The following is a 24,398-nucleotide window of genomic DNA, read 5'->3' as shown; positions in this document are numbered from 1 at the left end:
TACATGTACATGTTTAAACAGCAGTTATTGTTAATTTAATTTACGTTGAATTTGTGTGGTGTATTTAGTTTTCTGTACTTAGTTTCTCTGTAGCATGCCCTAATGTTTTTATATTTAAACTACAGCCATTTTGGAAAAAAAAATCACTTTTAATGCTTTTTGTGTATTAAAAAAATCAGTTGTACAACATATCAAAATTTGTTTGTCCTCTGTAGCCTGAATTTTAAGTTAGGGATATGGTTTATACACATCAGTGTATGTGAAAATTCTGGACTGTGGGTCATAATAAAAACAAACTAGCCAGTACCTACTCTAGGAAGAGCTTGGTAAGAGAAGTAGAGATTGTGTCAACAAATATACATTGACTTTTGACATACTCATTCAAAACAATATTCCATAATATGTATAGTATTCAAAGTTTATGAAGTAGATTTTAGTTTACAAAGGTAGCCTCGAAAAGAAGCCCACCATGGACTTCTTTTCAAGATACTGTAGCATGGGCTTCTTTTTGAGATAATACACTGTGCATGAATTTTAAAGAAACAAAATAAATTAAAAACCCCGGCGGCCCTCTCTTTTGGAAAGTAGAAAAAAAAAAAGATAACAAAGAGGAAAAAGGAAAAAAAAAATAACTGATCGCCTAAAACGTCTCAGAGGTTATTTTTGAGCATCTAGAAAACAAGGATTTCGCGGGGGAAAGCCGCAGCCCTTAGGGTATTGTTGTGTCGATTGGCCACACGTTTGGAACTCCCTTTTCGAACATCGCTGGATCCGCCCCTGAACATGGTTCATTTACACAGTATACAGTAGTTGATTTAATGCCAGTTAATACACTTATGATACAGACTGATGCTACAGTGGCTCTATTGTTTTATAGTAGTAATTCCCATAATTTAAACAGCATTCATGTTTTGAAAAGAAGCCCCCCCCTCCCCCCCAATTCTTTACGTTGAGAAAGTAGCCACAGAAAGAAGCCCAATTCAAAAAGTAGCCCATCCAAAGTTCGCAAAAAAAAAAAGAAAAAGTCCAGGGCTTCTATTTGAGGTTTTACAGTATGCATGCATTGAAACTTAGTAATTGTTTTACAGGCAAAGAAACTGTTTTTATAGCAGATATGAACATTTGAGCAAGTAACCATATTACTACTTAATAAATTATTAAATATAGGAGCAACTCTTCTGAAATGGAATAGTCTTCACATCCTAGGATTATTCAAGTCAACATTGACTTTATTTAAAGTCATCATACAGGTTTAATCAACGACATTTATCCGCAATGAATTCTAGATTATTGTATTTTAAAATGCAATTTTGGTATGTTGATTAAAACCACTGATAAGAACCATGTTGTGAAAACATCTGTCTAGAAGCTTTTCTATGGTTTTACTTAACTATGAATGGTGTTTGATCATGTCAGGTAGGGGTCTTTCTGTCAAAATGCCAAAATTTACTAGTTATGTCCTTGCTGACACCTTTGATAGCACCTTTTCTGATAACATATCAACATGGCATAGTTCACAAGATTACAGGCTGAGGTGATTTATGAAACATAAATAGCTCCCCCCCCCCCTTCTCCTCAGATTGAATTATAAAGGTATACAAGCATTAACTTAACTTAACTAAAATTATGTTGTAATACTTCTAGGAAGATTGATGTAATACAGTAAATCATTTTGTAGTTTTGTGTTCGTTCAGTGCAAACATACCAACCCAAAGTTTATCAGGCATTGATTCTCAACTGGTCGTTAGAATAGCAAACATTCATGCACAAAGTGCAGCCTTCTCCCTGGGGAGTACTGCAAGCAGCACTGCATGTAACTAATGCGAGCCTAATCACATTTACCTAGTTACATAGTATTATGTTCCTATGGTAGGGCAAATGTATTCTTGTTATGATTGCACACAGGTGATACTAACATGAATTTGCTATTAAAAGATAAAATTAATGAAAACCTGATGGTTTTATTATATTTATATATAAATATATAATTTGGGATGACTTTATATAATCATTTTTCAACAGGATGGCTCAAACAAAAAGTAGTTTTTTTCTAGTTTAAGTAAAAGCTTGACATAAAAATATAAAAGATAAAATTTAAAAAAAAATAAATGTCCTTTGGAAAGTATTTGACTTGCTCAAAGATTTGATTGATTCACAATGCAGTAAAAAGAAAGCAAATTGTTTATAATAATTTGTTCAACATAATGAATGATGATCGTTTTTGTAATTGAGACGTTAAAGTGCAACCATTTAAACCATTTTTTATGTCAAATATACAAGATCTAACAGCCCTTAACCAGCCTCTTCCAAGTGCGGGTTCTGGACGTGGAGTGCCTGTGGCCTGCTAAAGGGCCACTCTGGTGTCCAGGGGAAAATCCAGTGTGTGGGAGAGGTTCATAGCCAAAGAGGGAGGGTTTTCTGGAAAGGGGATTTGCCCGAACCTTGAAAAGCCCCTGGCTACGGACCTGTTTTAACCACCCTAATAACTTTTTATAAAAGTGAGGAATGTAGAATGGGCAAGTTATGGCGATCTATTTTAATTATTCTATTCGTTGAACCATTGGGTCTTGTTTTAAGAATGTGTCCTAACTTTGTAGAGACATTTCCTTATTTAATTATCACACAGTTTGAAAGCGTTACAAGTTAAAAATTAAACACACGGAATAGCACACTTTCTTACAATAGTACCTCTTGACCTATATACTGTACAGTAGGCCTACTTTGTAATTATTGTACAGATCCAAAACGAAAGGTCCACTGATTAATCTCAGATAAGATAGTATAATACACTATAGGCCTACTCCAAGTATCGAAATGCACGCCATTGTGTTGGGATTCAATATTTTGACATTAGTTATGTTATCATCAGGAATCATTCCTGATGATGACATAATTAATGATGACATAATTAATGTCGAAATATTGAATCCCAACACGATGGCGTGTATTTCAATACTTGGAGTATGTATTATACTTTCAAATCAAACATATATTTTCCATGTGCTCACATTAATGATGATTAGTGAATGGTTCAGTGCTAGTAAGGTATCTTCATGGGGATGCTGCGAAATGAGTCGTTCTGTGTAAATGACTGCGTTTATCAAGGATCATAAACATAATCAATTTCATATTAATACTTGCCTAGTCTCCCAAGATTTTAAGACCCAGAAATTAAATTTTGCCCTTCATAAAAGGGATTGGGAAAAATATCACTTTTTACATAATTATAATTTTAAAACTGTCCTGTCTGACCCCTTTAACCTTTTACTATAGCCATTCCTAAATATATCCTTATATTGTGTTCCTATCTTCTATCAAAGATAATATCACAGATTCTATATAGGATTTATGTTTTTTTTTTTTATCTTGGGGTTGTGAAGTTCTTCCCTGAATTTTCTGTGACATCAATATAAAATTTCAGTGGACATCTAACTGAGGCCTCTTCACATAGATATCAATGTTTCTTGGTAGTGCTTATCGATGTCAGGCCTTTGCTAAATTTTGAGAACCTTCAAATTGACTAATTTACAAGAACATGTTAACCCGTTTTGCTTCTTGCTCAATAATGGGCCAGAGGAAATACTGTACCCTTCCTGTTTGAGTCCTAAAGATACCCAAAAAATATAGCCACCCATAAATTCTCATGAAGCAGCCTAGTTTATAATGTAGACAATAATTTACGAAAGCTTGGAATAATAATTTGTTTATAATACGGCCATGTTTACCTGTCTCCTATTACAAATATACTTTAGTGTAGGAAAAACCAATTTTGAATGCAATTGAATAACACCACTTTACACAGAGGTTCAAAGACCTTGCAAGCCAGTGGTGTGATAAGAAGGTCGACTGATGGGCATACTTTAACCCAAATCTATTTTAGATGAAATGGGAGATGATGGGAGAGGGGGTGCAAAGGTGAAGGTGGGCTTGATGATTAAGTAAGGGGCGCTAGGTTGCAAAGTAACTGACATGTGATTTTTTTTAGCTAGAACATTATTTTTTTACTTCGGACATTTTTAATGGGGGTCCCCGCACCATCCTCCCTTCCTCCGCCAGATATACCACTGATTTTAAGAAAAGCTCTGGAATTAGTTTAAGAAGGAATTTACTCTATGGTAGAAGATATCCACAAGCCCTCTATTAAATAAATTGAATCATAGCTTTGACACACCGCTGCCTGCTAATTGTTAGTGGCGGACTGAGCATCATAGTAGTCATTTTCATGAGATCCGTGACTAATTTTAGGATACCTTTTTTACACGGTGGATTTGAAAATGACTGTACTATCATGTCAATTAAAAATGATCTAATTCGCCTGCCTCATTGCATTTCTTTCTCTTATGAAATCATGTTGACCAGTGTCTATTGGTGCTGTGTGTCTCTGGCTTATGAAACAATATCATGTACATTAGAGGTTAAAGTTGCGTTCACACCAAATTTTCGTATCGGAAAGCCTACCGAACCAATCAGAAAATTGAATCAGTATGTAAGAATTGGGGCACTGCTGTACAGCCCATCGGAAACACAGTCCGGAGTTTAGTTTGAGTCCAGTGTGAATGTAGCATATTACACACCATTGAAATTCATTCCCAAACATCATATCAAAATCTGTTCATTCGGAAAGTTGGTATATTCATATTAATATTTATTCATTTTGTAATGGATGATAGCTTGTGTTATGGAATGTTTTCTACATGCTGTACTTCTTGCTGACCTTTCAATTATCATTTGCCATTATCAACTTACATACGTATGAATGTTTAGAATCAATGTGCTAACGTTTGGGTACATATCCGTTGAGGAAACTTGAGTTATGTATTGAAAGGCGTCTCACCTGCTCTTGGCACCATTAGTAACACAAATCAATAAGTTTTGTATAACATATGTTTTTTTTTTTGTTGTTTTTTTTTGGAAACAACTTTACATGCTACAACTCCCTAGCATCCTTTGTGTATTAATTAATAGTAATATCTGAGTAATTCCTTTAATTTCCACTTCTCTAAAGCAGTATGGTGCAACAGGAACAATTTGGTTCCCAACCTTTGAGATTTCAATACCTCACTGTGCACTTCTGAGCATATGGTTCGGTCCCACAAATCAACAGAGTAAACAAATGCGTACATGTGCATTTGTGAGACGCACATGTGTTTGTGGGACAAAATCGCGTATTCCAAACCCTGTTCAGATTGACCATTTGTTTTTTATTGACACTCTGGAAATCTCCATTATCAGAAAAAGGTCTTTTTTTTTGGAGTAGAAAAATAAGATTGAAAGGTCCACTGATTAATCTCAGATAATATAGTATAATACGTACTCCAGGTATCGAAATGCACGCCATCGTGTCGGGATTCAATATTTCGACATTAATTATGTCGTCATACATATGTACTATCCTACTGTATCCTCCAAAATCAGAAACCTTCTAAAGTTTCAAAGTAGTTTTTAGAAGGATATTGCTCAAGACTATATTTTTTTTTTCCACAGAGTAATCGAGTCACATTGAAGATGGATGTATCCTACATGGAACATTCACATGTGATCGGGAAAGGCGGCAATAACATAAAGTCAGTGATGCGGAACACTGGCTGTCATATCCATTTTCCGGATTCTAACCGCGGCAGCCAAGCTGAAAAAAGTAACCAGGTCTCAATAGCAGGACAACCATCTGGCGTGGAAATGGCACGCGCCAAAATTAGGGTGAGTTTTTTCCCTTGGCAGATGTCTGAACTACCTGTTTGTACTGCTGACATTACCTCCAATGGGTCCTCAGAATCCTAAGCACTGCAGAACTGTACATTTTGGAACTATAATCAAATTCCATTTCAAGTCTCTTAAATTATAAACAGAACGACAGTGATTAATAACTGTCCTTTTTCTGGTCCAAAAGTTGATAAGATATATAAGACACGTCTCTCCTTTGTTATTCTATTTTAGGATTGCTCAATCAAAATTGAGCTGATGCCAAGTTTTGTTTTTTGTTTGTTTTTAGGTTATAAACTAGCACCAAGGCCCCTTAGTTGCAACTTCTGTGCATTAAGCGATTTATTGCCAGATAGTTGTTAGCGAATGTATTGTTGCACACTTAATAGCATCTATGTTATAACAAGATCACTTCCAACTCTTTTCACATAGTCAATGATAATTTTAAAAGTTCTCCATTGTATTATATATATTGCTTCAAACATAATAATTTCGTGTTCACCCGTTTGACTTTGAATTACAACAATAAAGTTTGTTATCATACTTTGTACTTCACTTCACATACAATACTCAGCATAATGTCAGTCTTGAATAGAACATTACCAAGGTTTGGGCCAATCATTCAACTGCATGCTTGACTAAATACTACTGATTTAATTAAGATAAAAAATTCAATCGTTGAAAAAAAAAAAAGATAATCTGAATATACTATATCCCGTTTCCAAAGAATGAGTAATTGTGGAAGCAGTTTGGTGCAGTGGAAATGGTTTAGTTTCGCAACCTGGAAGCCGGGATCTAAATAGTGTGCACTGCATTTAGCGTGTGTCCTTGATCGAGGCACTTTATCTACATTGCTTCAGTCAAACCCATTGTTAATGGTTACCAGCAAGGGGCTGGGAGTAACTTGCAGTCGACTAGAGGTGGTATCAGGACTCATCCAAATAGGGTTCTGATGTCCCCGATGGGGGTGGGGATCCCTATGTCCCCAATGAGAGTGTAAGCAGGTGTGGTTAGGCATTGATCAAAATCTAGAAAGTTTGGCAAATTTTGGGGTTTCAAAGGCATAATCAATTTTAGAATCTAATATGTAATTAATAATATTTATTTATACATATAGCATATTTTCAGATTTCAGATAAACAATATATATATATAATTTTTTCTGCAATCTGGGCAAATTTTTGGGGTTTCAAAGGCATAATCAATTTCAGAATCTAATATGTAATTAATAATATTTATTTATATAGCATATTTTCAGATTTTAGATAAACAATATATATAATTTTTCTCCCATCAAATTGGGTTTTTTCTCCAGATGGGGGCCAACCCTCCCCAACGTGGTCCAGTCGCACACATCACACAATTTGATTGATTTGATTCTCAAGTTAAACCTTTTGTGTTATTTTAGGAATTATTGCCATTAGTGTTATCATTTGAAGTGCCAGTAACCAATGCGATGCAGCCAATTCCAGATATTAATTCACCAAATATTCAACTCATAGTTCAGAGGTACAATGTGGCAGTCAACTTCAAGCGCGTTCGTGGATACTCGACGACAATTACCGTACGAGGTGCCATTGATAATATCGCTGGCATCAAAGAAGCAACCGTACGGTTTATGGAACATCTTACGGGCAATGCTGGGGTAAGTTTTAAGTAAATTGTAAAAGCAGTGTAGTACAGTCATGTCGCATTCAACAAATAACATTAAAAAAATATTTTAGGTTGACTAATTTATGGAAAGTAAATATTTTTAAATCATAGGATTATTTTTGAATGTGCATTCATTTCTATATTTAGCTTATGATGCATTGGTATCCCATCATTCCTTAAAACCAGATTAACTTACTAGAGAGATGATAGCACATTGTCTACTGCCCTGGCAAGCAGGCAGTAGATTCAGAAACCAGAGTTTGGTGGGTTCCAAGAGCCCAGTACCTAATGTGGGTGGATAAAACCTTAATTCAGGCCTAAAAATGTCAAGAAGCTTAAAAATAATAAAAATTCTGTATAAATATACACAAATATAGAGGTATAATGATTTTATGCCATGGTGTTTTGCAAAATACAATATCCAGGTTATGGACAGCACAAGTATTTCCATACCCTGGGGCACACCCTTGAGAACACCATGCAAGTATCCTTATAGTTTTGTGTGTAGTCGTGCACATGCTAATTAAATAATATCTTACTATAGATGGAGAAAAACAAAGTGGCTTGATATCACATTTACAGTGAGATTGTAGTTGGACACACTGTAATAAAGACATGTTTCATACCCTGTCTGTGCTATCAAATTGAGAAAAAAACATGACATGCCTATTTATATGGTCGTGATATCATCATGACCATGTCATCAAAAACTTGATTTTTGTTGCTGCTGTATTCAGTTCAGAAATCTGACTTTCTTTGGGCCTGTTAAATTCTTGTTATTATCTACATAATTTGAAATAGACTTGTTTAAAATATATTCTGCTCATTGCAAAGAATAATTTTCCTATAGAAATTTCTACTTTGCTAAATTGGCACCCCCTTCATATGAACCTGTTTATTGGCCAGAGATGCCTCAAAATTCTGTGACTAATTGCTTTCACGATTCAATAAAATTTGTATAATTCAAGGGTCTTAAAAGTTCATGTTGATATTGATATTTTTGTTTTATTAGGTTGTTCTACCAGTCAGTACTCAGATAGAAATAGCACCACAGCACCACTTGTTCATGATTGGCAGAGGCGGTGTAAACATTAAACAAATTATGCAGGGCACAGGAGCCACTATACATTTTCCCGATCCTAGCTCGTCGCAAAGGAAGAGTACGGTGTTTGTGTCGGGACCTATAGATTCAGTCATTATTGCAAGACATCTGTTAATGGTAATTTTCAATATTTTTGGGTTTTTGGTCAGTCGGATTAATAAATTCTTACCTTGTACAAAATGATGGTAATTATATAATATGATATAAATAACTGGAAGGATCGTACGTTGTCATCAACAGATGAAGTTGTCAAAAATACAATTTGACATTTTTTGAAAATAAAATTGTCCTATTGTAATTTTCTATAATGGTCAATTAATGATTTACATCGTTTTATAATTTGTTTCAAAAATGTTCTATTATTACTATTATTAATAATTAATATTGATCTAAGTGGTTTTACAAGAAGGCATTTTACAAGTTTGTCCTCTGAATTGCAGGGTTGTTTACCATTGGTCTTAATGTTCGATATGAAAGAAGATATAGAAGTAGATTCTACAAAGCTTTCACAGCTGATGGAAACACTAGACGTGTTTATCAGCATCAAGCCCAAACCCAAGCAACCAAGCAAGGTAAATGATGATGAATTCACTAATATGTTGTGTTGTGTTTATTTCGTATTATGTTAAAGTTCATTTTAGCATAAGGAGGCATATTTGTTAGATGTGAACTTCGGAGGAATGCATTAAAGCAGGGGTACTCAACTGCGGGCTATCTCCGGCCCGCGAGTGTCTGTTTTACAGCCTGCCGGAACAAGTCAAAAATTCTATTTTCTGTTATATTTCTAACCTTAATAATTAATGCATTCTGTTTTGCCGACTAGGCCTATATATTGCCCCACAAATTGTAGCAATTTAATCAATCAAATTGGAACAACTATCTCAGCAAACAGCAAAGAAATACTGATGACCCATTGTGTGGTACATAACATTTTTAATTTAGTGTAACATAAGTGTAACTTTCTTAGGTCCAGATGCCCTGTATGAGCATCTAGCTGCTTATTATTTTCAAAAAATTTCTAATTCAGGAAGGGGACAATTCCCTGGTATTGCAAATGCCGTGCTCTCGGATTGCGATACGCACCATTACCTTTTACCGTGGCCCTTTAAATTTATTCATTGAATAATTTTGGCCCCTATTGCGATATAGTTGAGAACCTCTGCATTTAAGCATCTGTTTCAGTAGCTTTTGAATACAGTCTTAGCCTAATATCTTCCTTTTCTTTCTGCAGTCTGTTATTGTGAAAAGCATTGAAAGAAATGCTGGTAATATGTACAAGACAAGGATGATCTTGTTAGGGCAACAGTGTGAGCAGTGTTCATCAACTGTGCATGCTCCACCTCTCAATGCAAATGGTTCGGTCTCGACACCATCCATTGGGCTCAACAACCTCAGTAAGTACTTTTTAAAGTAATTATATTATTAAAAATTGAAAGAGACCATTAGCAGTCTTCATCATGATTGCATAGCTGTAAGTTACACTATAATATTTGATGTGAACATGTAGACTGATAGAGATATATGTTGTATTTAATTTTTTTTTTTTCTTTTTATATTTATTAAAACAGGTATTTTGAGTCAGAATATGTTGAGTGTTAATAGTAACATTATGACATTGAATGGAATGGCGGGCACACCGGCACTACCAACCAGCTCGACCCAAATCGGCATTGTGACACCAAGCATCAGTACTTCAGGTAAGCTGATTTGAACACTTCAAAGAACTACTGGTGCCTCCAGAACGAAGGTCCACCTAAAGCCTCCATCAGGAACCTAGAATAAAATCCCTGGTAAGGGTCAATGGGAGAGATTTAACTGTGTAGGATGTCCCAAATCTGTGCTTTTAGACTGCAATATTAGGTATTGGCAATAATGTTAAACGAAGGGGTGCAGCCCTTCCCATTTTCAAATCGCTTTACAATAGTTATACAATTTTATGTCCCTTGTTTTTGTTATTTTTATGTAACAATTTTTGTATTATGATGTAGTAATTTTAGTAACTTCCTATTCTTATAATCGTAAGAATATAACTTGACAATTTTGGAGACCATTGTTATTGTAAAATGTATCCAGTCAAAAGAAAGAATAAATAAAATATTAAGGATGAAGTAAAAGTCAATTGTGACATCATTAAAATTTACCTTGAAAGTTACTTTTATAATGCAAAACATTAAATAAGTTTTGTGTTTGTGTTACTGCATGATTGTAACACCATTAGCCTGCCTAGATCTACAAACAGTTTAATGCCACCTACATTTTGTTGCAGTGACAATGATTTTTATGTATGCGTGTGGAAAAACAAGATGTTTGATTCAGTCTCATAGATTTTTTGGAAAGCCAGACAATATAAATATTTAATGTCTATATTTAGAAGAATTACTGGATACCTAGGTAGGTCAGATGATAGTCACCACACAAATATAGTTTTAGGCCTCCTATGATAGTTAGTCAAGACCTAGAGTGTCTAATAAGGGAAGTTGATTTACATATAAAGCAAGATCCATTCATAGATGAGCTAGGTTTCCTTTAGGTTAGATGAAGGTAGTTTTTGTGCAATAAATTTTATCAGCATATAAATACATTACATTGTGACTACTTTCCAAATAGCCAAATTAACCAGCTTTTGATGTGGGTGTCGGAGTTACCTTTTTAGAATTAATTGTAGGAGAAAATAGATATAAAATATAATTTAAAATAATTTTGAATAGGAGTATATGTAAAAAATGTATAAACATTAATTATTGGCAGTTTGAATGTGGCTATAGGACTTGGTTAAGTTGACCAGGGTAAGAGTTGGAGCCTACAATTTATATTCCAATTTGTATCAAAGCATTTAAAATCTGTGATCTTGCTAAACAATTTTATTTCCTCTTCCAGCAGGTGTTTGCAGAACTGTTACCCCTATGATCGTTCCACAGTCAATCAACACTGTCCTTATAAATCCTGTATCCTTAGGGATGGCGGCGACAACACATCATACGCCATCCCCACCCCCGGGGTTGACCAAGCCCGACCCTTTGATGGTTTCAAATCAGTTGGCACAATTAGAGATGAGAGAGGGGTTAAGGCTGGAAGAACTGGACCTAAAACAACAATCAAATAGTTTGATAATGAATCAAAGTCCAAGCAGTGCATATATACGTGTAGCAACATCCAGCGATATCGGTAGGTGTTTAATTTTAGCGTTATTGTGATAAAATGTGATAGTGTGTGCAAAGCTATCTTGTGGAGTTTTAAATCTTAGTGGTTAAGATGATTGCCTTCTAATCCCAGGGTCCTGGGTTCAATTCCTGTGATAGCAGGACTTTTTTCACAACTAAAAACAACTCCACTCCGTAAGCCTCATTAAGATCAGATAAAAGCATCACATTATTTCATTTATTTAAAGAGGGCCCCTGAATATCAGCTGACCTTCTAAGATACGCTGGAAGGGTCACCCTCTATAAATGTGGTTTAAAATTGGACCCAGATGATATTGTTTATGGATAATCTATGATAGATTGCTCTGCAGTAGGTTATGCCTGTGGTGATGCACTAAAGCTATCCCACTTTTTTCAAAATTGAACAATACAGATCTCCAAAAACATTTTTTTTTTAATCTCTTTAATTGTTGGACTATATTGTTACAAATATTTCTAACATTATAAGAATGCGTTTGCATCATCATTAATGACTGATATTGCTGAAATACATATTTACATATACATATTTGGGTGGGGTACTGTATGCACGTAATGTGTATTATGTACATTATTTGTGTGGGGAAGGTGAGGGATGTTTATGATTTATTTCAGATCTAAGTTGTATTTTCTTTCATTTGTTTAGCTTTAAGTTGTTGTTTTATTCTTTGTTCATAAGTTCTTTCATTTGTTTAGCTTTAAGTTGTTGTTTTACTCTTTGTTCATTAGTTTAAGTTTGACTGCGCCACTTTCTTGTGTGCTGCCACTGATGTAAAAGTGTAATGTCAATAAATATTATTATTATTATTATAACGAAATATATTCAACAAATTGGGAAATTTTCAAGATTCAAGATTTCATTTATTGTCCAAAAATGGAAATACTAGGCGGCAAACAAATTTTTTTACTCTTCAAAAAATAAATCTGATTTCAAATTATTTATCTCAAAAGGTTGCCATAGCAACACAAGTACCAGCCCAACAGCAAGTCCAAGAGCTAGCCCAACAGTGCATCTTCTAGCATCATCAGCCTCATCAAATATTACCCTAAACGGCCTCCACCATCATGGAAACCCTCTGCATAACAACAACAACAATAAAGATCTGAGGTGTATGGGGGGTAGTGTATGGGGGTGGGGAATGTGTGTGTATTTACGTTTGGTACTGAAATTATTTTGTACTTTTTGTTTCTCTATTTTATACTTTTTTTTGTAAGGGTCAATTGAGACAAGCCTAACTGCTTCTATAACTTGATCCTTATCAATTTTTGTTATGTTTTTCCATTGATTGAATAAATGTATATTGAATTGAAAGCTGAGAACTTGTTGTGTCAGACGACTGTCGTGCGACGAATCCAACTCCTCTCTCTGCGATGCGACGTGATGCAATCTTCTAATTGTCACGAGGCAGCCTGGACAGTTATTAAAAATCATTATTGCCAGCATGTCGTGCCATTGTGTACTCGCGTTGGTCGCATTGAGTAGCTGGCTTTATAAAAACGCAATTCACTCTTCAAAACTCGGTAGGAAATTGGGAAATAGTGTACTGCCCAGTTTACCACCAAAAGGACCCCACTGGATTTTAGACTTCTGATTTTCATGGGTTAACTATGGTGTGTCTTGCACCAAAAAAAAAGTATAATCCAATCCAATGATCAGATTTTTTTCTGTAAAGCTTTGTCCAGACTATCAAATTTTATTTGGCAAAAGTGTGACATGCCCAAATATGGTCTTGATGACATCACATCATGACCATAAATAGGCACATTGTGACTATATATGGGCATACAAGAGTTTTTTGTCAATCTTGACAGAGCTTCAGACAATGTTTGAGTAGATTTCCAACAAGGTTTTGACAGACAAAAATGTCAATGTATGCCCAGCTCAACAAAAATGTCAGTGTATGCCCAGCTCAACACTCTTGTGATTTAATTTTTTAATCTACCATGTGTGTTTCCCTTTATATAGGCGGACAGACAAATATTCTTCCGAATCGGGTGGCGAGTCTGACAGTTCAGATAAACGAGCACCAGGATGCGAGCGCAAAGAAAGAGAACGTCAGATCCAGAAAGCTGGAGAGATGGAGAGTCTTTCACCATTCCTTCTGAATTATGAACAGAAAAAAGTATTGGCAACAAGAGGTAAGCTTGTAAAATGTTTTTAAAATGATAAATTGATAACATTAAATCCTATTAGAATTAGAATAAAATTATTTATTATTATTACTATTTTCCTCATTACAGTCTGGTTCCAGTAGATCTATTACTCTTGTTTATGTAGATTTCTTGAATTTTATGCAGAAATTCATCTTGTTGTTTTGCATGTTACATACATACACTCATTTGTTCATTTATTTCTGGTTTATTCATAAAACATATTGACACAGCTAGTAGTATAAAACCACTGAATTGTGTCGCTACATGAATGGTTTTCAGCCATTCTGTGTTTTTCGCATTCACAGCAAAATATAAGTGTATGGCCTGAGACCTAGGCCTATTAATAATAATAATATGTCGTACTTATATAGCGCTTAATGCCTTAACAAAGCCTCTAAGCGATTCACATTATTACCCCGGTCATTGGATCAAACACATATGGAAACATTGAACACCAAATTAAATTATTAAGTTAACTAGTAATATTATTCCATATTGCGGCTAGTAATCAGCGCAGTTGTGTTGGAACCTACCAGGTACCCACTTGTACTCCTGGGTGGAGAGAGGCAACCGTAGATAAAGTGCCTTGCCCAAGGACACAAGCGATTTGCACAGTGAGAATTTTGAACCCCCGACCTCGAGGTTGGGAGTCCAAGCTACAACCGATGCGCCAACCGCTTCTACAATTCCGTTTTCTTCTTTCATTATGCTTCTCAAATCAGATTTTGGCATGGCCTAAAGTTTTGGTGTGTAAGGTTTTGCAAATTGGAAGTGGTAGCCGAATAATACTCCTTTCCTTGTTGGCCAGAAGAATTTATTTTTGTGATGCCCTATTGTTTATGACCATGCCTAGCGGATTCCTATAATCTAGGCCTATCTGAAAATCCCGACACCACCAAGAACCAACGTTTTAATACCCTGAAAGTCTGGAAAGAAGAGTGTGAATAGACTGTAGAAGTTAGCACTTAAAATTTACTATTATTCACTTTTAAACATTATTTTAGCCATGAAGAAAAAGCCAGTGGTTTCTGAGGTGAGGACACCAACAGCTACCTGGAGTGGCCTAGGGTTCTCCAAGTCGATGCCAGAGTCAGCCATTCGGGAATTCCAGAAAACAAATGGAATAGCGTATAAAAATGGCAAGAAGCTGCCAACTACATATGAGGTGTGTAGTAACATGATAATGTATTATATTTTATTTATTGTTATATTATTTTTATTTATAAATTACATTCTATTCACAAGGTTTTCCTTTAGAATAGCATTTTCATTTTTTTTTTTCAGTGTTAGCTGGTTAGCAGAAATTATACATACATTCAATTATCTTCATAAAAAATAAACAATTTATAATATAAACAGTTCATTTGTTAACATTATTATTATTTTAATATTTGTATGTATTTAAAACGTTAAAATACATAAATTAAAAAGCAGGAAAGAAAATGAAAGTTTTTCTGAAAGCACTGACCCATGAAGTCATTATTGATATATAATCAAAGTTAAATGGGAAGCTCTGTTTATTATTATATATTGATTGTTAAAAATATGGTTTTTTTCCAGACTGGGAGAGAAGAGGATGGAGATTGTCATCTTAATGACAGTGGTAGCAGCAGTGGTAGTGGGAGCAATAGCAGTAGCAGTATGTGGCCTCCAGATCGGTCATGCAGCCCCAGGCTGAGTGATGGACAGACAGCTGTCATACAACCTGGTTACTCTACATACAGAAAACGTAAGTTAATAACCAGTACAGTAATAGCATTTTCATTATTTTCATAATTTTCAGTTTTTAATAATTTATTATTTTAGTATTTGTGTATATTTAAAATGTTAAAATGCATGAGGTCATGGTAGAAGCGTCCTCGTCGCGGCCCTGGATAACGCAAATTCTATCACCACCACCACACGCAAAACACAAGTTCAAGTCAACATCTACTTGTATCACCATTTAATCTTTCCAATAATATTTATATCACATTTTAAATATTATTACAGCTGAATTTTTTAGGCTATGTTCTCGCACGGCAGTAACGGTTAGCAGGATCTGGATCCTGCTAACCGTTAGCTGCCGTGCGTCCATACGAGAAAATCCCGATCAGATACCAAGAATATGATGATCGAATCACTGGCCAATAAGAAACTGGAAATTGTAAACGCGTACGTGTGATTGGTTGATGATAGAAACGCGCTCACTTGCTAACCGATAGCGCTTGCTAACCGTTAGCGTTAACCAATCAGGCACCTGTGTGAGAACGCCCAACGGTTAGCTCCCGATCCGGACACTAGTGCTCTCGTGAGAGCCTAGCATGAATGTATTATAAAGTTCAAGTTTAGTTTACCATTTCAAAATCCTGTTCTTTTTTTAGATGATTTCAGTCAAAGCAATTACTTTGATGCAACTTCACTTCCTAGGCCTACAAAAGGCTTATGGTCCAGTACTGCCAATACCAGCATGCAACTGGCTAATCCTGAGATGGCTGAACTTTTCAGCAAGCTAGGCCTAGCCAAATACATTGACATTTTTCACCAGCAAGAGATTGACCTGGCCACATTCATGACGTTGACAGATGGTGATTTGAAAGAACTCGGAATATCCACATTCGGAGCACGAAGGAAGATGCTGCTTGCAATATCAGGTATACCACAGATGTTCCAACCCATGGAAGTCAAAATTTGGGACAGTGGATAGAGGCGCTGGTGGAGTGCCATCCCCCAAAATTTAAAAATTTTTTTTCATATCAGTAAATATGCCAACATTGTTGATATAGTTGGTGCACAAAAAAAAAATTGACACAAAAATCCAATAATAAGCCATTTTTGGTATTTTGTGCTTCTTTTCTGAAAATTTGGGAGACCCCGATCGAATCAGGAGGGTTGGAACGCATGCTAATATGTTAGTAACATATGAAATACTAAATTTATGTAACACATTTTTCAAAAATAATCCTTGAAATGCATCAAAATTAATGTCTGCAGACGTTTTTTTTATAGTATTCGAGGCATGTTGGGCAATATGTTAAAACAATTTTTGAAAATAAGCCATTTTACATTTTATTTTACAGAAATTAAGGATAGTTTGGAGAAGGTATCTGGAAACAACCATTTGAGCAGCTCATCGTCATTCCTAAATACGAGGACAGGAAAGTGGTGAAAGCAACCAAAGGAAATGTGGTGAATGAACCATGGAGAGAGTGGATCACCATAAGTACTGTATGTGGTGAGGAAACAAAGTCAATTGTAGTATGTTGCAATCCTCAAAGAAGTTGAATGAAAAAACCAAAGTTTTGTGGGAGAGATTATTTCTGCATTTTCACGTAAAGGAAAAGCCTTTGCTATGGTATGAACGCCAAAGGACTTGTCAGATAGCTGGCCCAGTTTCAAGACTACACTGGAGGTGATTGTGGTCAACTTGGAGGAGAAGCAGCTACCATGTATATGATATCTAACTGCAGCTTGCCCATAGTCTCATGTTGTATGATCGCTGTGACGAAGAGTAACTGAAATTTCATGGTGAATGATCAGTAATTACCATGTACGTGATCGTCTGATCATAAGCGTAAAGTACAAACATTAATCGGACCAGCTGGAAGCTTTTGTCTAAACGCAAGTGTAAATGGTACTTAACAAAAAAACGAATGGCTGCATAATAAGTGTGTGGTTAACTAGAAAAATCATTTTAGGCATGTGTACAGCCAAAGGAGAATTGAAATAGACTGAAAAACATGTTTATTTTGAAAAGAAAATTTTAGTTTTTAAGAGATGTTTGTTGAAAAGAAAATAGAAAGTATGTTATGTATAAAGGAGTGTCGTTAGCTTACAAGAATAGTTGAAAGCATTGAGAGATTTCTGTATGATGGGTATTTTTTTGAACCAGAAAGTGCGATTTTTATATTTTTTTTTGAGATTGTCCATATTTCTGTCCACAAACTATTTTTCTACTCCTTTTTATAAATTTAGAAAAGATTGATTTTTAATATAGTGTAAAGATTGTGTTCTACTGTACCATGTGTTTACTTGAGTGTAGTTTTAAATGATGTTAATATACTACTCAAAAAAGCACATCGGAGCGAAGTTCTATAAATTACATTTATAACTGGAACACCTTCATTGAACGTCAGCAATAAAATGAGAAATTTTCATTTTAACTTAAACTTACATTTGTTGGTTTTTATATATCACATAATTCTTTATTTTTTTTAGTACAGATGTGAATGCTTCACCGTTAACATACTGCAGTTCCTTCGGTATAATCTCTCCCAAATTGTTTGCCCAACCAATGAGTATAGAAAGGCAAAATAACAGTCCAGTTTGAAAATTCTCCCTAGTTATGCCGTGAAAGTCACAATGGAAGTGCCTCTGCGTAAGATATCAACAGCGTTTTTTCTAAAAATAGAAATATTGACGTAATTATTACCCGCTATAAAGGAATTGCCTGCTATAAAGGAATTGTATTTTGTGGAAAACAGATGAACTAACCATGCTGGGTACCACTGGGTAACTGATAAAGATAACCAGAAGTAGAGGACATCCTCATTCATTTCAGAGTTGAAAATTCTACATTCTGAATGTAAATATGAGATATATGTAGTGTTGGTTTAAGCAAGTGATTGTCTCTGAGGCCTGGGCTAGACATGTCGAGCCTAGCTATAAAGGTCTGCCAGTTCAGTTGCTTTTTTTTCTGGTTCTCTAGCCCATTCTAATCTCTACAGATGTTTATGTTCAAAGGGTGTAAGCTTACTATACCAAGGAACTACAGTAGTTAACTTAAGTATGTGATCGTTTATTACCGACTAAGTTGTTACTCAAAGTGTTTTTCGAAGTGATAATTATGTTGGTGATAAAATCAGGTGAAGTTACAACTAGATACAGTAGTACAAAGCTGCAATTAAAATGCTGCAATGAATGGAATAATGAGATTGCCAGTGAGCAATGACAATAATTCTGCTGAATTTAATTGAATTAAATTGATAAAAATTGAATTGATTCAGTGATTAATTGAATTATCACAACACCTTGTAAAAATTGTGCCTTGAGAGAAATAGTAATAACCTCTAAATATAGACTTTGTATAATTATATTCCTCTCCGTTTATCATATTTTGTAGTTTAGATGTATATTTTAATTTAACTACTGTATTTAAGACTCTAACCAGTTGCTGTCTTGGGGGTCTGCTGGTAGATTTTTTGTAAAGTCAAGAGGTCATTCCAGTGACCTTGTTGACAAATCTCAAGTCCAATGTGCATTTGAGAAATTATTGTATCACCCTCAATAAATCTATTATTTAGGAGCATTTTGCACATACGTTATTATTTAATTTTTTTTTCTGATTAAATTAACTTATGCATTTTATTTCCAATATATCACTGGGTGCTCTTATACTGTGCCAAATTTTGTACTTTTACCTCAATTTTGTTGGCATGCTAAAATCATAGATGACAAGATTGAACAACACAGGGCAGGATTATTGGAGTGCTCATGATCAATTTCATTTCTATGAAAGAAATAATTATTTACACGTTCTAATTTTTCATTTAGGTTGGACAAATTGTGTTTGAGGCATTGTTGACAAGATTACATTTCCAAATATGGTAGGAAATGGATACCATAGACAAAATTATGTTCAAAACATTATTTGACCTGATTTTCAACATTGATTTAATTTTCATACTAATGGAATGGTAGTTTTGTTAAATTTATTACCATACTGCAAATTTAGGCCAGGGTTTATTAAAAAATACCTCAAAGCAGCCTATAATGGCTAAACCTCATGTACAACTTTATATTTTATAGAACCAAAACTAATCCATTGTTATTGCATGCGGATGCTAAATTTGCATATTGCTCCTCTGTAATCATGAATAATTTTTGTAGGCCAGTGAGCATGAATAAGGGATCGTTCAACTTTATCAGCATTTTCACAAGTGTACAAACAATACTCCTAGGGGGAGGGAGTGGACAAATTTGTACACTTTCACATTCATGAAAATGTTGATTCAAAATAACATGCAGTATGTAAAAATGGTAAAATTATAATGTAACCATGGATATAATATTCATTTTTAAGCAACCAAGTACATTGCTTTACAAAAAAATGGAGTGTTTTGCAAAATCAACATTTTTTTCACATTTTCAGAGGAGAGGGAGGGGGTCCTGAAAAAGCGTACTGTTTGAACACTTGAAATGCTGATAATTGTGAATGACCCCTAATTAATCAGGATGTTACTTATAAATAATTATTAGACTGATTGCTCATCCATATTCTTAAAGCGTAAAAGTGAGCATGCTTAATTAGCATATTGCTCACAGATAATCATTGGACTAGAATGAGCATAGGTAATTAATTAGTATATTGCTGATAAACAACCATTGGACTGAATAGTGGATGAAATATTAACATATTGTTCATCCATATTCATTAAGTACTAAAATGACATAGGTAATTAGCATATTGCTAATAAACAACCATTGGACTGAATACTGGATGAAATATTAGCATATTGCTCATCCATTATTATGACAGTCAATATATTAGGTGTGTCTAAATGTATAATCAACATTTAATGTCTAGTGCATACATGTTGATACATTTTATGTGTTAGACAATATTAGCCTAGAGCTGGTAGATTTTGTGGTCCAAGTAAACAAGTGGTTTTATTGACACCCTCCTTTTTAAGTGGTATAGTCCTTTGGTAGAGGGATAAATTATTTTTATTTTCTGTATTAGAGAGAAATTTTGTTTTTTTTTGTTCAGTTGCAATAATGTCATACTTTACTAGGAATATGATTGTGAAATTATATAATGCCTTGAAGACAAAAGTGAAAAGTAAAGCCTTGAAGTGTTGAAAACATTTATGCACAACATTATGCATTTAATTGATATGCATTTTCTGATCATGAATAAGCATTTTTGAATAATGAATATGCATTAAACTCCACAAATACCGTCCAATTTCAGAATAACATTTGTAGTGGCTAATCTGTTTACATATTGTATCAAAGATATTAGAATCTATTTTTAACTGTACCATTGCCTTAATAGCCGAGCAAATGTAATTAGGAAGGACGAATAATTGTACTGAACTCGGCAAAGTAGAGCATTTTACTTTGCGAGTAAATTAAATTCATGTTTGTAGGGTGATTGATTGGTAGTTAATGTGGGCGTTTGAAAATGTCAAACACATGCTATGTTTCATATAATTTGTCATCCTAATTGATGTTTGAATTTACAAAAACATTCTTTTAGAAAAACAAAAAAGTGACCATTTAGGGAAATATAGTGTTTCTTTTATCAGTTGATAATTTTATAATGCTTTCCACATTTCTTTTGAGTAATGTTAATATGTAAATTATATGTAAATAAGGCTGTAAATGATGTTTGCCAAGAACATAGGTTGACATTCATTATTAACATTGAATTTTTTAAGTCCTAAAGTTATTTGTATATATTATGGAAAGTTGGCATGAGAGGAAGATAAGATAAGCGCACTAAATATGATGGGCAATATGAAACGGAATGAATAGTATGCAAACATGTTTAAGACGTATATCAACTTATTAAGTGATATTCCCCTCAAAATGAGTCATGTTGCAACTTGTGATAATAGCCATAATAGATTGGGTCCAAAGTTTTTTTGTGTAGTTATTTACTTTATTTATTTACTTTTTTTTTTAACTTAAATACACTAATTTCTATGTTAATTTTTATGTCCTTTCTAAATGGGCAAGTTAATTTCAAAAATTATTTCTTTTTTGATTTTTTTCATGGGACATTACATCTCTGAAACTTTTTTAAAGCTGTATCTTCATTACATTTGTTGTTAAGTGCAAAACCGTTTAAATTGCAACGAAATATTTATAATACTGAATGTTTTTGGCAACATCACATTTTGGATAAAAGTCATTTTGTGCTGGTTGTCACACAATTCATATTATTCATCAGATGTGAATGATGTCATATTAAATTGTTTTCCTTTGTAAAAAATTATGATATTTAAATGGAGACATCCATGGGACAAAGTTTTATGTTTAAATTAAAATACAGTAATGTACTTTAATAAGTTTGACATGAAAACAAATTTGTCAGTAACAGAAAGTGATTTTAAGAACAGAATTTTTTATTTTTATGAAACGTACAGTATTTACATATCAAATGTGGATAGACAATGTTGTAGGAGTAATATTGATATTTAATACTGTATTTAAATTATCATTTACCATGCTTTTCAAAGCTGTGTACATTGGTATAGTAAATGATCAAGAAGAATGTTCTTATAATTAATTTAAATATAATTATAAGCAATAACAATTTTTTTTTTTAAATATCTTACCATTATGTTCAGTACAGTAATATTCAGCAAATAATATTTAAATATAATTGAGCCCAAGAATTGTTTTAGGTAAAGTAGGATTGGGATAACTAGTGGTGGTGGCGGCAGTGGGAGCTTATCTTTGATCCCTTGTGTTTAAATGTCACTTGAGGTTTACTAAGACTAATTATTGGCTGATAGAGCCAGTTATTGCGATTGCAGATCCAAATATTGTGGTCTAAAGCACAATGAATTTTTGACATCCTAAAACCATGAAACTCACCCCCGGAAGCTTTGCTCTGGGGCATTTGTCAGAAGATTACTGCAGTCACCACTGGAAAAACCTAATCGAAATCAGACAATCATTACTATATTTGTAAACTCCAAACATCTTTTTTTGTTTGAAATATATACAGTGTTTGAAATATATACAGTGTTGCAATGACGATATTTTTTGTTTTATGTTGTTGCATTTGTCTGACACCGACTGTGATATTGGTGTGCTTTTTGATATAACTATATAAACATATTTGAGGAGGATGTTTTGTTGCTTTGTCTGGAAATGTAAACAAATAAAATATTAAGAAAATATTAAATTGTGTTAATTTTAATTTAACATATTTTCACTGACTATTGCTTCTGTGCAATTTAATTTTCTTGTTTTGTTGCAAAACAACATCAGTGCATGGTTTACCAAAACAAATGCACTCTAATGAATTACAAAAAGTGGCTTATCACATACGAACATTTTGCCTATTCACTCATAACATTACAATAGTATATACTAGGAAGGAGTTTTCAGTGGCCCTGCAAGGCCGGGGCACTTGGCCCAGGCTTAACGAGAGGACGGAATACCTAGATAAAAATAAAATAAAGTATTAAACCTAAGGCTGACCGTTTATCGATGAAAGTTTGTTTTTCAATTATCTCATAGTATAATTGTTTTTTAAAAACAGTTGTATCATCAGCTAGCCGACATACTTTTATGTCATTATCATTCTTATATGTGTAGCCAAAATTTTTACCACTAATAATGTAAATAGCGGAGCTGATATTGGACAACCACTATCTAAATTGAAGTATTCTGAAAAATATCCTTTGTTTATAATGCAACTCTTAACACCTGAATATGATAGTTTAATCCATTTATAAATTCATCACCAAAATTGAATTTCTGTAATACTTTATACAAGAAATCTGTGAACAGAATCAAAAGCTTTTTCAAAGTCTACACAAATGACTGCCCCCATTGATTTTTTTTTCGTTTTCAGCAAAGGTAATAAAATCCTCAATGAGCCTTATGTTTTCTCCAACAATACATCTTTTATGAAGCAATTTTGTAGTCAATATTTAGGAGACAAATTTTTCTCCTTTTTAGTTCATATGCATGTAATGCAATATGAACTATTGTAATCACTCTCACTGTTTTTTATTGTGTGTAGTATGTGTGTGCGTATGTGTGTAGACATTTATGCAAATGCGCATGCGTCAAAGAAAAGTTTTCCGACATTTTGTTTTACGTCGCGATGCGAAGATCGATGTGAAGTTTCTGCAGAGTTCAGTCAGTGCTCACGCTAACCGATCGGCAAGTCGGCATGGATGAAACTATTTAGATTTTACGGCAAAAAAAAATCAACTGCTGTGGCATAGGTATTTTGAAGAAGGCCTAAAATAAAACAAAAAGGTTTTAATATTTGCTGAAATACATCGTTTTTTTTTTTTCATTTAGATCTCACTAACTCCATGCGACGTTTTTTTCTGTTGTATGAGTAGTCATATGAAGGTACTATATCCCCGACAGTCGGCTATGCAGCAATGTACCCTTTGAATGCAAATTGAAGACAAGTGAAGATACAAAGGCAGCCGACTGTCGGGTACATAACTCTGCATTGCTCCGCCATCTTGTCAGCACTCTAGTTCACAAAAACATTAGGCCTGGTTCAGTACAGTAGTTACTGCGATACGAGGGTGGTAGATCATTCAGTCAATGATATCGTGTTATCGTCTAATACATTTTAATAATGTGTGTAAAATTTAAGAATGCACCGCGTGGGTCGCTTTCTCTTTGTTATGCGGTAGTAGTATACGTAGCAGAGTGAGCAATCTAAACCTTGGGCCTAGATAGTATACGTTCTTGATCATCGTAATGAAAACTTCGGGTGACAGACGATTGGGCCCAACTGGTGTGAACGATCGGATCCAAGATAGCTTCAAATAAATTGTAGGCCTAGGCCACTGCCACTGACCACCCCCACTCCTGATATCGTTCCAAAGTACTGTAAAATGAAATTACTGTATACCTAGCTA

At 34.3% G+C, this 24,398-nt stretch overlaps 1 protein-coding gene across 1 annotated transcript in view; it reads left to right on the top strand.

The window, feature by feature from the left end:
• LOC117121311 (protein bicaudal C homolog 1-like) overlaps window positions 1–22,721 on the top strand; it is a 38,200-nt gene extending 15,479 nt beyond the window's left edge. The window contains exons 3-15 of the mRNA XM_033266455.1: window positions 5,485–5,697; window positions 7,109–7,345; window positions 8,366–8,572; window positions 8,896–9,027; window positions 9,687–9,849; window positions 10,024–10,152; window positions 11,333–11,620; window positions 12,586–12,742; window positions 13,601–13,773; window positions 14,793–14,953; window positions 15,349–15,517; window positions 16,152–16,421; window positions 16,848–22,721. Of these exons, the coding sequence (XP_033122346.1) occupies window positions 5,485–5,697; window positions 7,109–7,345; window positions 8,366–8,572; window positions 8,896–9,027; window positions 9,687–9,849; window positions 10,024–10,152; window positions 11,333–11,620; window positions 12,586–12,742; window positions 13,601–13,773; window positions 14,793–14,953; window positions 15,349–15,517; window positions 16,152–16,421; window positions 16,848–16,936 (2,388 nt within the window). The 3' untranslated portion in view covers window positions 16,937–22,721. The remainder of the gene's footprint in view (window positions 1–5,484; window positions 5,698–7,108; window positions 7,346–8,365; window positions 8,573–8,895; window positions 9,028–9,686; window positions 9,850–10,023; window positions 10,153–11,332; window positions 11,621–12,585; window positions 12,743–13,600; window positions 13,774–14,792; window positions 14,954–15,348; window positions 15,518–16,151; window positions 16,422–16,847) is intronic.
• The last annotated feature ends 1,677 nt before the right edge of the window (window positions 22,722–24,398 follow it).

The sequence above is a fragment of the Anneissia japonica genome, unplaced genomic scaffold (assembly GCF_011630105.1).
Source record: "Anneissia japonica isolate Jap-2015-1 unplaced genomic scaffold, ASM1163010v1 scaffold131_len961581_cov171, whole genome shotgun sequence".
NCBI classification, from domain to species: Eukaryota; Metazoa; Echinodermata; class Crinoidea; order Comatulida; family Comatulidae; genus Anneissia; species Anneissia japonica.
This window is presented reverse-complemented; position numbering and strand designations above follow the sequence as displayed.